The sequence below is a fragment of the Crotalus tigris genome, unplaced genomic scaffold (genome assembly GCF_016545835.1).
Source record: "Crotalus tigris isolate CLP2741 ecotype Arizona unplaced genomic scaffold, ASM1654583v1 scf7180000017774.6281472, whole genome shotgun sequence".
In the NCBI taxonomy this organism is placed as follows: domain Eukaryota; kingdom Metazoa; phylum Chordata; class Lepidosauria; order Squamata; family Viperidae; genus Crotalus; species Crotalus tigris.
Genome location: NW_024096625.1, coordinates 962,290 through 975,001, shown reverse-complemented (window position 1 = coordinate 975,001; position 12,712 = coordinate 962,290). Strand labels below are relative to the sequence as shown.

General features: G+C 36.2%; 1 protein-coding gene across 11 annotated transcripts in view; it reads right to left on the bottom strand.

The window, feature by feature from the left end:
* The window catches only part of UBE2F (ubiquitin conjugating enzyme E2 F (putative)), a 100,964-nt gene that overhangs the window by 38,239 nt on the left and 50,013 nt on the right, over nucleotides 1-12,712 (bottom strand). For all 11 annotated transcript variants that reach the window (XM_039341929.1, XM_039341934.1, XM_039341932.1 and 8 more), the window contains one exon: nucleotides 7,323-7,380. In XM_039341929.1, the coding sequence (XP_039197863.1) occupies nucleotides 7,323-7,380 (58 nt within the window). The remainder of the gene's footprint in view (nucleotides 1-7,322; nucleotides 7,381-12,712) is intronic.

Below are 12,712 nucleotides of genomic sequence, written 5' to 3'. Positions count from 1 at the left end.
AAAGATATGAGGAAGGGGAGAAGTAAGTAGGAAGGTTAAGGAGGAGAGAGGGAGAGTGAGGAAGAAGAGGGAAAGAGGGAAGTGAGAGAAAAGGTTAGAGGGTGGATGTGGTTTGGGGGGAAATGGGTGAGCAATACCGAAAGTTGTGTGTATAAATTTATTTTACTCTTTATTTGAAGTATTTTTTATGAATGTAATGTAAAATTGAAAATAAAAATTTTTTTACAAAAAAAAAAAAGAAAAAAAAGAAAAGACTATATAGCCAACTGCCTGAAATGGTATAAGACAGTGGTGGCGACCCTATGGCACGCATGCCAGAGGCGGCACGCGGAATACTCTCTGTGGGCACACGCCATTGCCCCAGCATACATGGTCTCTAAAAGTTCACCATCGACTTCTGGTGGCGATCGCCGTGCCGATGGCAGCTTTTTACTTAACCGCCTGTCTCGGGAATGTGTAAAAGCCGGCAAGACAGCGACCATCAGCTGTTTTGCGGCTCGGAACCTTCTTCCCGGGCAAAGGGAAGAAGGTGAGTCTTTTCCAGATAGAAGTTGAGCTCCTCTAGTCTCCCAAAGATTCTTTTTTTGGGAGACGAAGGGTGAGAGCTCCTTCGGAGTCTGGATTATCTCCGCATCCCAGGACGCCTTTGTTCTCTGGAATGGGAGAATGAAGCTTCCATATCTGCTGCTTAAAGAGAATTGTGAGTAAAATCTAAAGCAGACGGAGCTGTTCAGGAGGATTAGAACTGTGATGATTTTGAACTTTAACTCAAGAAAGAATTAATATCTTCTCCAGTTATTATTTTAACAAATGGAGTGAGGAAAAAATGGCGGAGGAATCCTGTTTCTTTGTCTGAAGTCTTTCACTTTTAGGTGGCAACAAAGTTTCAACAATGTAACAGACTTTGCCTATTTAAAGAGTTTTTTCTTTTTTATATGTATGGGGGAGTTGTTTTTATTATCCCCTTATTTTATTTTGTTATAAGAAATGGCACTTTTTTTCCCTTCATTTCTTTCTTTTTAAAATGGCTTCAAAACGCCCTGGAATTTCTTCTCTTCCTAAAGCCTCAATTTCTTCTCCAGTAACTCAGACTATACAGCAACCTAAGCCTAAGTCTCCTCCACCCTCTCCTCCATCTCAGGCACTCACACTTAAAGATTTACAGGATGCCTTACAGGATGCTTTGGAGAAAACTGCACAAAAGATCAAACTTGAGACAGCAGAGCTTTTGGAGCAGAAAAATAATGAGATGAGAGAAGATATTGTTATGGCTCTCCAGGAGCTTGCTGCCCACGTAGAACACCTTGATGACTGTGTGGATGAGGTGGTTGGAAATGTTGAAAGATTAGAGGACAGAGTTGAAAAAGTTGAAAATAATGTTGATGCAGCACAGAATGAAATTATAATGTCACAATACAGAGATATGGAATTTGCTTTGAGAATAAGAGGCTTGAAGGAGAATGTGCAAGAGAATTTGAAAGAAGAAATTGCAGCAGAATTAGCCTGCATTTTGGGATGTGAACCTGAAGAAATGTTGAGAGATATAGAAATTTTTTTTAGAGTTAATTCATGGATTGCGAGGCAGAGAAATTTACCAAGAGAAGTGGTTATTTATTTTTCCGGAGGATCACTTCGCAATGAAATTATACAGGCTTTTTATAAGCAAAGATTTCAAATTGCAGCTCAAGATTTAAAAAAAAAATACCTCCAAAAATTCTTAGAAAAAGAAAGGACTTTGCTTTTTTGGCTGAGGAGCTTAAGAAACGACAGATTCAATTCAGATGGGATATACCTGTTGGCATAGTGGTGAATTATGTTGGCACATGTTATAGACTTAACACAATTTTAAAAGCAAGAGATTTTTATGTTTCTATTCTGAAGGCAGGTGCACAACCATCTCCAAGATCTAGAAGAAATGAAAGTAAGTCTGAAGGACAGTTGGCTGCAGGAGTAATATCACTAGCAGGAGAAGAGTTGTTAGTTGAATCTATGCAGCAGTGTTTGGAGATAAGAGAAGATCCAAGGGAACAGAGAATGACTCGTGCAGCCCATAAACGTAGAGAAAAAGAGCAACAAAAGGTAGATGTTGGAGCTACAACACAAGCGGCTACCTCTGAGCCAGTGGGAGGAACAAGACCGAAGAGGTTATCGACTGCAAACTTAAATGCAGTGTTCCAAAGGCTTCAGGCCACTAAAGATGGCAAAGTTCCTGACATGGAATGTTAATGGTTTGAATTCACCACAGAAAAGAAAGAAAGTATTTCATTATTTGAAACAACGTAAGAATGATGTTATATGTTTGCAAGAGACTCATATTGCTTTAAAGGATCAAAAATATTTGATCAACTCCTGGCTGGGAGTACATTTTACAGCCTCTGCTCCGCAGAAAAAAGGAGGAGTAGTTATTTATGTGAGGAAAGATTTATCACCGAAATTAATTGACTCTGATCCACAAGGAAGATATGTTATTATTGATTTATTATTAAATGGTAAGAGAAATCTTGTCATTGGACTATATGCTCCTAATCAGCAACAAAAATACTTTTATAAGATGATACATCAGAAATTAATTCAATTGGATTATAAATCAGTAATTATGATGGGAGATTGGAATGGTGTTTTAGATTCAAGTAAAGACAAGAAGGGCTCTTTTAAATCTTCTAATCATGCAAAACTACCTAAAGTTTTTTTTGATTTGAAGGATGATCTGGAACTTAGAGACATTTGGCGAGAACGGAATACTGAAGAAAGAGACTTTACTTTTTTTTCAGACAGGCATCAATCGTACTCCAGAATTGACTTTTTTAAAATTACTAATGACTTCTTTTCTAGGGTGAAGAATGTCAAGATATTCCCCAAAATATTGTCAGACCATAGTCCTGTATGGCTGGAGTTATCTACTGAAGATGGGAATAGAAGTACTTGGAGACTGAATGAAAATTTATTTAGACATGAGGGGAATATACAGAGATGTAGAGATTATTTAAAGGATTTTTTTTCTTTTGAATATGCATAAGGGTACTTCAATGCCAATGGTATGGGATGCCAGTAAAGCATATATGAGAGGGGTTTTGATTCATATGAATAATGTGCATAGACGCAAACAGATGCAGAAACGTAAAGAGTTGGAAGAAGAGATTAAACGTAAGGAAAGGCTCTTATATTAAATCCATTGGACAATAGTTTAAAGGTTTCTATAACTTTGCTTAAGGAGCAATTTAATATGTTAATAACTGATCAGATTGCAACTAATTTGAGGTATATGAAACATAATACATTTTGCAATGCAAACAAACCTGGTAGGTGGTTGGCTTACCAACTACGAAAGAAACAGAAATCAAGGATTATAGAAAAAATAAATTATAAAGGTAAAGAAGTATATCAACAAAACTTGATTAAAAGGAGTTTTTTAGATTTTTATTCAAAGTTATATGCTAGTGAAAGTATACAAGTTTTAGATATAGAAAAGTATTTACAGGAAGCACATTTTCCTAGACTTACTACTGATCAGCGAGATGAGATTAATGGTTTAATCACTTCTGATAAGATTATTTGGGCAATTAAGCAATTAAAGGTTGGTAAGGCTCCAGGCACTGATGGATTAACAGCAATTTATTATAAAATGCTATTTGAAGAAATGATAGAACTATTGAAGGAACTTTTTAATAACATTCTGCTGGGAGAAGTACCTCCATCTTGGAGAAGGGCTTTTATATCACTGATTCCAAAGGAGGATCAAGACTTGACTCAGCCCCAAAATTATAGGCCTATATCTCTTTTGAACACAGATTATAAGATTTTTTCAAAAATATTGGCAAATAGATTAATGTGAGTTTTGAAGCAATTGATTCATAGTGATCAATCTGGATTTATAACTGGAAGATATATGAAATATAATGTAAGACAAATTGTTAATCTAATTGAGCACTTGGACAAGACCAATCAAATCCCTGCGGCTTTGATATTTTTAGATGCTGAAAAAGCTTTTGATCAATTAGATTGGCAATTTTTATTGAGAGTAGTAAAGGAAATGAATTTTGGGGATAAATTTTTGTATGCTCTTAAGGCTATATATCAACAACAATCTGCACAATTTATAATTAATGGGGGATTAACAGAAGCATTTAAAATTGAAAAGGGTACAAGACAGGGATGTCCCTTATCCCCATTGTTATTTGTTTTAATAATGGAGATTTTACTTATTAAAATTCGCGAGTCACCTAGAATAAAGGGAATAAAAATAAATAAGAATGATTATAGGTTGAGAGCTTTTGCTGATGATTTGGTTGTGACATTATCTCAACTGACAGACTCGGTTAGGGATTTGGTTGAAATTTTAATTCAGTATGGGGAGGTTTCTGATTTTAAGGTAAATAATAATAAGACTAAAATATTATCAAAAAATATGTCTATGAAGGAAAAGGATATTTTGGCTAAATTAACAGGTTTTGAAATAGTGAGAACAGTTAAATATTTAGGAGTATATATTACAGCTTCTAATGTTAAATTGTATAAAAATAATTATGAGACATTATGGGCAAAAGTGCAAAAGGACTTAAGTGACTGGAAAAAACTACAATTATCTTTGTTGGGGAGAATTTCAGCAGTTAAAATGAACATACTTCCAAAGTTTCTTTTCTTGTTAAAAATGATACCTATTTTGAAAAAAGATGCTAATTTGGAGGAATGGCAGAAGGGGATTAATAAGTTCATTTGGGCAGGGAAAAAGCCAAGAGTTAAATTTAAGATTATACAAGACATACGGGAAAGAGGAGGACTTAAGGCGCCTAATTTAAAATTGTACTATGATGCGGTGGCTTTAATGTTGATTAGTGATTGGCTCAACTTAACAAATAAAAATATTCTTTCTCTTGAGGGATGGGATTTATTATATGGATGGTACGCGTATTTAATTTATGATAAAAAAAATTGATCAGGTTTTTAAAACCCATATTTTGAGAAGTGCCTTGTTGTGTGTCTGGAAGAAATATTATTACAGGTTAAATTATAAAATTCCAATTTGGGGAATTCCTGGACACGTGATAGAGGGAGTATCTACGGGAATGAATTTGGATAAGATTTCTTATAAGGAATTACTTAGTTTGGTTGGGCAAGATTGGCAATTAAAGTCTTTAACTGAGTTGAAGCAAGAAAATACTGTATACTCTTGGTTTCATTATAATCAATTGTTACTGAGGTGGAGTTTAGATCAAAAGGCTGGTATTACTTTAGAGGGTGTGAATTTGGTAAAACAGATTAAAGATCAAAGTCGAGCTCATATAAAGAGAATTTATAATGCTTTAATAGAATTGGATTCTGAAATGAAGTTAGTTAAAGATTGTATGGTTAAATGGGCTCAAAATATTCATGAGCCGACTTTATTGGATACATGGGAGACAATTTGGGTTAGAAATGTAAAATTTACTCAAGCGCAAAATTTAAGAGAAAATTTTTATAAAATGTTTTATAGATGGCATTTGGATCCCCAAAAGTTGTCCTGCATGTATCTGAATTTACAGCCCAAATGTTGGAGATGTGGAAGTTTAGATGCAACCTATTTTCACATTTGGTGGACTTGTAGAGAAATAAAAGCTTTTTGGATTAAGATTTGGTGGAGTATTCAAAAGATTTTTAAGAGAAAGATAAAAGTTTACTCCGCAGTTATTTTTGTTGGGTATTATTGTAGATTTTGATGTTAAAGAAATCAATTTGATGTTGAATCTTATAACAGCTGCAAGATTACTGGTGGGGCAATATTAGAAGAAAAACTCTTTGTGTAAGGACCCACCCCACTTTACATCTTAAGAAGACAGAACTCCTGGAATAATTCTTCCAACAGGAATCCTTTATTAAGACAAAATGGTTGCAGGCGTTCTAGACAGGACTTGGGGTCCAAGCTCTCCCATTCGAGGTTTTAAGGGGTTCCCCAGTAGTCCCACCCAATCACCCCCCTCTACCAGTGACAGTTTCAGGCATCACAATCCCACCCCTCTTTCCTTTCTACCGGCTGGATGGAGACTTCAGAGAAAGCTACATGAAAGGTAAATAGCCTCCTTTGTTATGATAAGGCCTTTTAGTGCTATCCACATTCAAACCCTTTGAAGTTGTACCGAAGGAAGTGAGGGCCATAAAGCCCCTTTGTTCACCCCCTTCTCTTTCTTTATGACAGAATCCAGAGAGGGCAGAAATGGGGTTTTCTATAATTGATAACTGGAGATGAATTATAATTGGATTCTGACACATTACCTACTATGGAAGAATGGATACTTAAGGTGTCTAATTTAGCAGAAATGACGAAAATCTCCGCCTATTTGAAGGATCATTCACAAGAAAAATATATTATGGTTTGGAGAAGATGAAACTGAAAAGTATTATCTTGCATATAAGTAGATTTTAGATAATTATTAATAGTTTTAATTATATTATTTTGGTTTTTAATTTGTTAATATTTACTTTGAAAAGGAGTTAAAGTGTGTTATAGTTTTGATTGATAGTATAGTTGGTTAATGTTAGTTAGATTATGTTTGTTTATTTGTTACCCTGCAATCAGCTCTGGGAAGTGGGGGAGAAGGGGTGGGAGGGGTTTATATTGTATTAAATTTGTAAAACTTTTAATAAAATAAATAAATAAAAGTTCGCCATCACTGGCCTAAGGCCAACCAGCCTGGAGCTGCCATTGGGGAGCCCACCATCCCACCCACCAGAGACCTCCTGAATCTCCCCCAACCCTGCCCGGCTCCCACAGGAGTCTCTCCCCATAAGCAACTTCAAAGTGACCATGCCCATCCCGGACACGCCCACCCAATCTGCCATGACTACTGCAGCCACACCTATCCAGTGGCCACACCCACCCAGTCTGCCAAGCCCACTGTAGCTGTGCCTGAGTGGGCCACACCAACCCGGCACCCGGCGATATATAAGTGGGTTTTGGGTTGCAGTTTGGGCACTCGGTCTCTAAAAGGCTTGCCATCACTGGTATAAGATCTCCTGCTTGAGCAGGGAGTTGGAGTAGAAGACCTCCAAGGTCCCTTCCAGCTCTATTTTGGTTGAAGTAGAACTGGAAGTCAGATTTCCCATAGTTCCTTGAGTACTCTGAAAATATTTCATATTTATTGCGAACTGCCTAAAATGATCTTTTATAAAACAGGCAGCCATGTAAATTTCTAAAAAAAAAAAAATTAAGTCCCATCTATTTTAGAGGATGAGAGCTTAAACTCCTACTGAAATCAATATTACATGGATTGATTGTACCTTAAATATTTGTTTTCTGAAATGTTTCTAATATCCAAGGTAAAACAAAGAAATATTTATATATAACTTACCTTTAAGGTTCTAGTTGGAGCCCAGCCAGTGCCATCAATAGAATGTTCTCTCAATAAACTGAAAGAGATAACAAAATATTATCTTACAAATACAACTCACATCTTTAAATACACTAAGTTTTAGAAATGCAATCAATGTAACAAAACATGCACATTCACTTAATAAATACTGCAGACTAATATTTTACAAGTATTGCCAGAGTATATTTGCATTATAAAAAGTTCTGAAAGTATCTTATTATTATATTTATATCAAATATAAGTAGTCTTCAACTTACAATTATTTGTTTAGTGACCAAAGTTACAAAAGCACTGAAAAAAGTGAGTTAAGATTGTTTCTCATACTTATGACCATTGTAGCATCCTCATGGTCATGTGATCAAAATTCAGATAATAGAATAGAATAGAGAATAGAATAGAAGCTGGAAGGGACCTTGGACGTCTTCTAGTCCAGCCCCCTGCTCAAGCAGGAGAACCTTACACTGTCTCAGACAGGTGAATGTCCAATCTCTTCTTAAAAATCTCCAGTAATGGAGCGCCCAAGATTTCTGGGAGTAAGCTATTCCACTGCTTGATTGTCCTCACTGTCAGGAAGTTTCTCTTTAGTTCCAGGTTGCTTCTCTCTTTGATCAGTTTCCAACCACTGGTTCTCATCCTTCCCTCTGGTGCTTTGGTGAACAATCTGGCCCCCTTTTCCCTGTGGCAGCCCCTCAGACGGGGTCATGTGATCATTTTTTTGCAACCTTCTGACAAGCAAAGTCAATGAGGAAACTGGATTCCCTTAACAACTGTTACTAACTTAACAACTGCAATGATTCACTTAACAACTGTGGCAAGAAAGGTCGTAAAATGGGGCAAAACTCACTTAACAACTGTCTTGCTTAGCAACAGAAATTTTGGGCTATATTGTGGTCATAAATTGAGAATTACCTGTATGAACAGATATAAAATGATATCTTTATTTTTTAAAAGATATGGAATTATACGTGATTCCTGAAGATGTTATTTCTTCAGATAATGAGAACGACTGAAATTATTAATATTGCTAGGGCTTTTCCCCCTCATATTCCTCTTAATTTGCCTTCTTGCTTGACTATTATTCTGTTAAATGTGACTATTAGTCTATTATCACTGACATAGTAAAGAATCTTTTTTTATGACAGCTTCAGTTATATCTGTGGTTCTCAACCTGTGGGTCGGGACCCCATTTGGGGTCAAACGACCATTTCACGGGGGTCACCAGTCTGCCATTTTTTCCCCCTTTTCCTTAGCTGTGCTACTCCCTTTTATTCTATTGGCTTTTGAAAGCCAATAGAATAGACTCTCTTGAATAGAGTCTAATTCTATTGGCTTTCAAAAGCCAATAGGAATTGTCCAGGCTGTCTCTGCCCTGCTGAGCCCACCAAAAGTCCCATTCTGCAAACGGTGCTGCACCAGTTGAGTAGTCCTCGACTTACGACCAGTTGAGTAGTCCTCGACTTACGATCAGTTGGGGGTCGCGGCATTAAAAAGATTGAGAACCACTGAGTTATATGAACATTAGCTACCACTATTCTTAAAACTGAACACAGCCACTTTTCTTAATCTATTTTAATAAGATTTAATCTATATTCTGTTAAATGCTCTCTAGTAGTTCTGATGTTTTCTAATCTGTAACTGCAAATTTCTTACTTAAGAGATGAAATTTTGAATATCAGGCAGTGGACTTTAAATAACATGCAGCTTCCTGGGACTATTCATCCCTTCTTTTCAAATGTAGAGGAAATTCTGACTAAGGGAACAACAGTTACCTCTTTTAGCACAGCATTTAGAAAGAAGCAGAAGAGAAACAAGAGGAGAAAGAGGGGCAAGTGAGAAGGCATTTTACAAAGACCCAGGAAGCATGGGGCAAGAAAATCTTCCCTTCCCTTGCTGTATTTAACTAATTTTCATTCACTCGTAAATAAGACAGATGAAATGCTCCTTTTAAACAGGAACAACTCAGATTTTTCCAACTCAGCAGACCTCTGCTTCATTGAAACATGGCCGAATGATTTGATTAATGATAGCTGCTTGCAAATACCAAGATTTCAGATTCAAAGAGCAGATAGAATTGCAGAAACATCCAGTAAAAAGAAGGGAAGATGGTGTAAAAATGTCACTACACTAAAGTAATTTTGTGACGTGGACTTAGAGACACTATTTATTATTTGCATATCCTATTACGCTCCCCAAGAGTTTTCTTCATTGCAAACCTTAACTGATCAAATCCTGTGGGCTCCCAGACTCCCGACTTCCGGTTTTGCACCCATAACACATGGCCATGTGAGAGTGGACCTCCGCTTCCCACAACTTGTTTTGTCCTGCCAGGGGGACCCTAGATGAGTCCGAAGTCACCCTGAAGAGGTGACCGTGAAGGAGAGGTGCCCCATTGATTATGAAGTAATGGCAGTTGCTTCCTTTGATCTGGGGGAAGCCCTCTGACCCAACAGCAGAAAGGCTAGCGTGAGATCAGCATCTAGCCCAAGCTACTTGCAGCCGAAGTCCAAGAGCATGAACCTGAACATCGGTGAACAGCATGCTTGGAATTGGTGAGAGTATTGATCTTCTTTCTTCTATCTACTAATTGAATCCTTAAGAAAGATCTCCAAACCTCCAGAAGTGGAGGGGACTATCCCCATTCCCTTATAGACGGAAGCAGTGAATTAATATTAAGGAGGAAAGAGATATATTAAAATTTGATTTAAAATACTACAGTCTGAACAAATTTAGGAACTAAAAAACTGTCAAGAGTATACCTTAAAGAGTTTTGATGGAATTATAAAAATATATAACAAAAATAGCTTTTTGATTTAAAAAAAACTAAAAAAAGAAATAACTGCTGACATCTACTGGAGAATCAGAGCATAGAATACTAACAATAAGGACTCAGAAATTGGCAGAATGCCCAGAAATAAAGAAAAAGCTGTCCCTTTAAATTGCAAATAACCTTGAAGACAGCTGAGAACAAAGGAAGAGCCAGCTATAAGATTAAAAAGTGTCTGGAAGGGAAAAAAAAACCACTTGGACTGTTGTTTAAATCTAAGAACTGTTTATGGAAAAGAAAAAGCTTGGCCTTTGGCTAATCTTTTAGAGGACAATCTACAGGAAGGATTTAAAGTGGCTTAACACACTAAACAGTAATTTTGATTGACTGATAAATTGACTCTTGGATTAAAACATTGATGAAAGATTATTTGAAGGGGGGAGACAACATGGATTTCATATACGAATCAAAAAATGACAGGATGCCACATTCAATATTTTTTCCTGAAGGACTTAGCCTGGAAAATCAAGGGCCTCCAGAAGTAATATTTCAAGGCAAGATAAATACTTTGCAGGAGGAAATATATGTAATGTTAGGACAAATACAAATGACTCAAACCACAAGGAAATTCGAAACAACTTTGATTATTTAAATAAACATATTTCTAATCTAAATTTACAATTTAAAAACACCCAGGAAATAACAATGAATGAATAAATAAATCAGATAACAGACCACAAATTAGAAGAATATAATCAAATTGATGAAATAAAAAATGAAAGAATTACAATTTAATACAAACAGGAAAAAATATACAAGATTCTGATACAACAAGAAAAATGGAATGGACTATAGAACTTCCAGGAGAACCATCAGAGTTTGGGAGACAGAAAGTATTTATCTTACTTAATCTTTTGTATTCCCAACAACATTTGCAAAAACACAGGAACCGCCAGGTAAGCGTATTACATCAACTTGGAAAACTATTCGGCAAAAGAAGATCAGAGACAGATACAACAGATTTGACTCACCCTACCATATGGATTATTATGTGAACAAACACTTGTTTGAATATGGCTAAAAGAATAGAGAATTTTGAACATAAAGGGGTCCTATAACAAGAGGGATAAGAGATTTAAGTAATATAGTATGTCCCATAATATATGAAATGTAAAAATAGTGGGTTAATGTAACTTTTATTAATATAAATGAAATATAAACTAATTAAAAAGGATTTTATACTTAGATATTATAAGATAGATAAAAATTATAGCATTTTATAATGCGTGACATAAAATATTGGGAATATAAGGGAATATATTTTGTTTAAGGTTGAAGAATATAAATGGGAGAAGGGAAGATCAAAGAAATATATCATTAATTAATATATTAATTATGGAATTATCAAACTTAATCATTATTGATTAATTAATTATTATTGTCTTTTTTTCTTGTTAAAATATAAACCAAGACAACACTCTATACACCAGGCACTGGAGATTGTTATAGTTAAACCCAATAAAATATTTACAAAAAGAGAGAAAGAGAGAGAGAGAGAGATCCAGACTCCCTACTCATTATATTAGGATATTTTAACAGTGCTAACCAAAGCCAAGAGCTGCCAAGATATATTCAGCATGTCAACTGTCTCACAAGAGGCAAGAATATTTTAGACCACTGCTACTCTAGATTAAAAGATGCTTATTGCTCTCTAACAAGAGTGGCTGTGTGACACTCTGATCACTGTTTGATTCACCTTCTACCTGTTTATAGACAAAGACTCAAAATCATAAAACCAATAGTTAAAACAGCGAATTCTTGGACTGAAGAGGCAAAGTTAAAGCTACAGGCTTGCTGTGACTGCACAGACTGTAATGTTTTTGAAGCTGCCTCAGTGGACTTGGATGAACTCACTGACATTGTGACATTACATGTTAACTTTTGTGAGGACTCGTGTACCAAACAAAACATTATGCATCTACAGTAATGATAAACTTTGGTTCAAAGCTAAGCTCACACATCTATGTTGTGCCAAAGAGGAAGCCTACAGGAAAGGAGATAGAATGCTGTACAATCAGGTCAGAAATATATCGGAGCAGCAAAAAGAAGCTACTCTGAAAAGCTGAGGAATCAGTTCTCAACAAATGAACCAGCAAATGTGAGGAAAAGCCTGAAAAAATATCACTGGCTACAGTAGACCTCCTTCCCTTGCTGAAGAGAATCGGTAATTGGCAAATGAACTGTAGGTGTTCCACTGTAGATTTGAGAGGAGACCATTGTCAACTATCTCTACCCTCTTCATCTCAGATACACCAACAACAGCCAAGTCTCCTACACCCAACTCCATCCCTCCGGTGATCACAGAAAAGATTTATGAGATCTGTTTCACAGACAAAAGGCTGGAAAAGCACCTGGCCCAGACAGGGTAACTCCCTCTTGCTTGAAAGTCTGTGCTGATCAACTGGCCCAATCTTCACCCACATTTTTAATAAATCACTGGAGATGGTTATGTCCCTTCTTGCTTCAAAGACTCTACTATCATTCTGGTGCCCAAGAAAACTTCCATCAAGGATTGAATGATTAGGGACCAGTTGCTCTGACATCC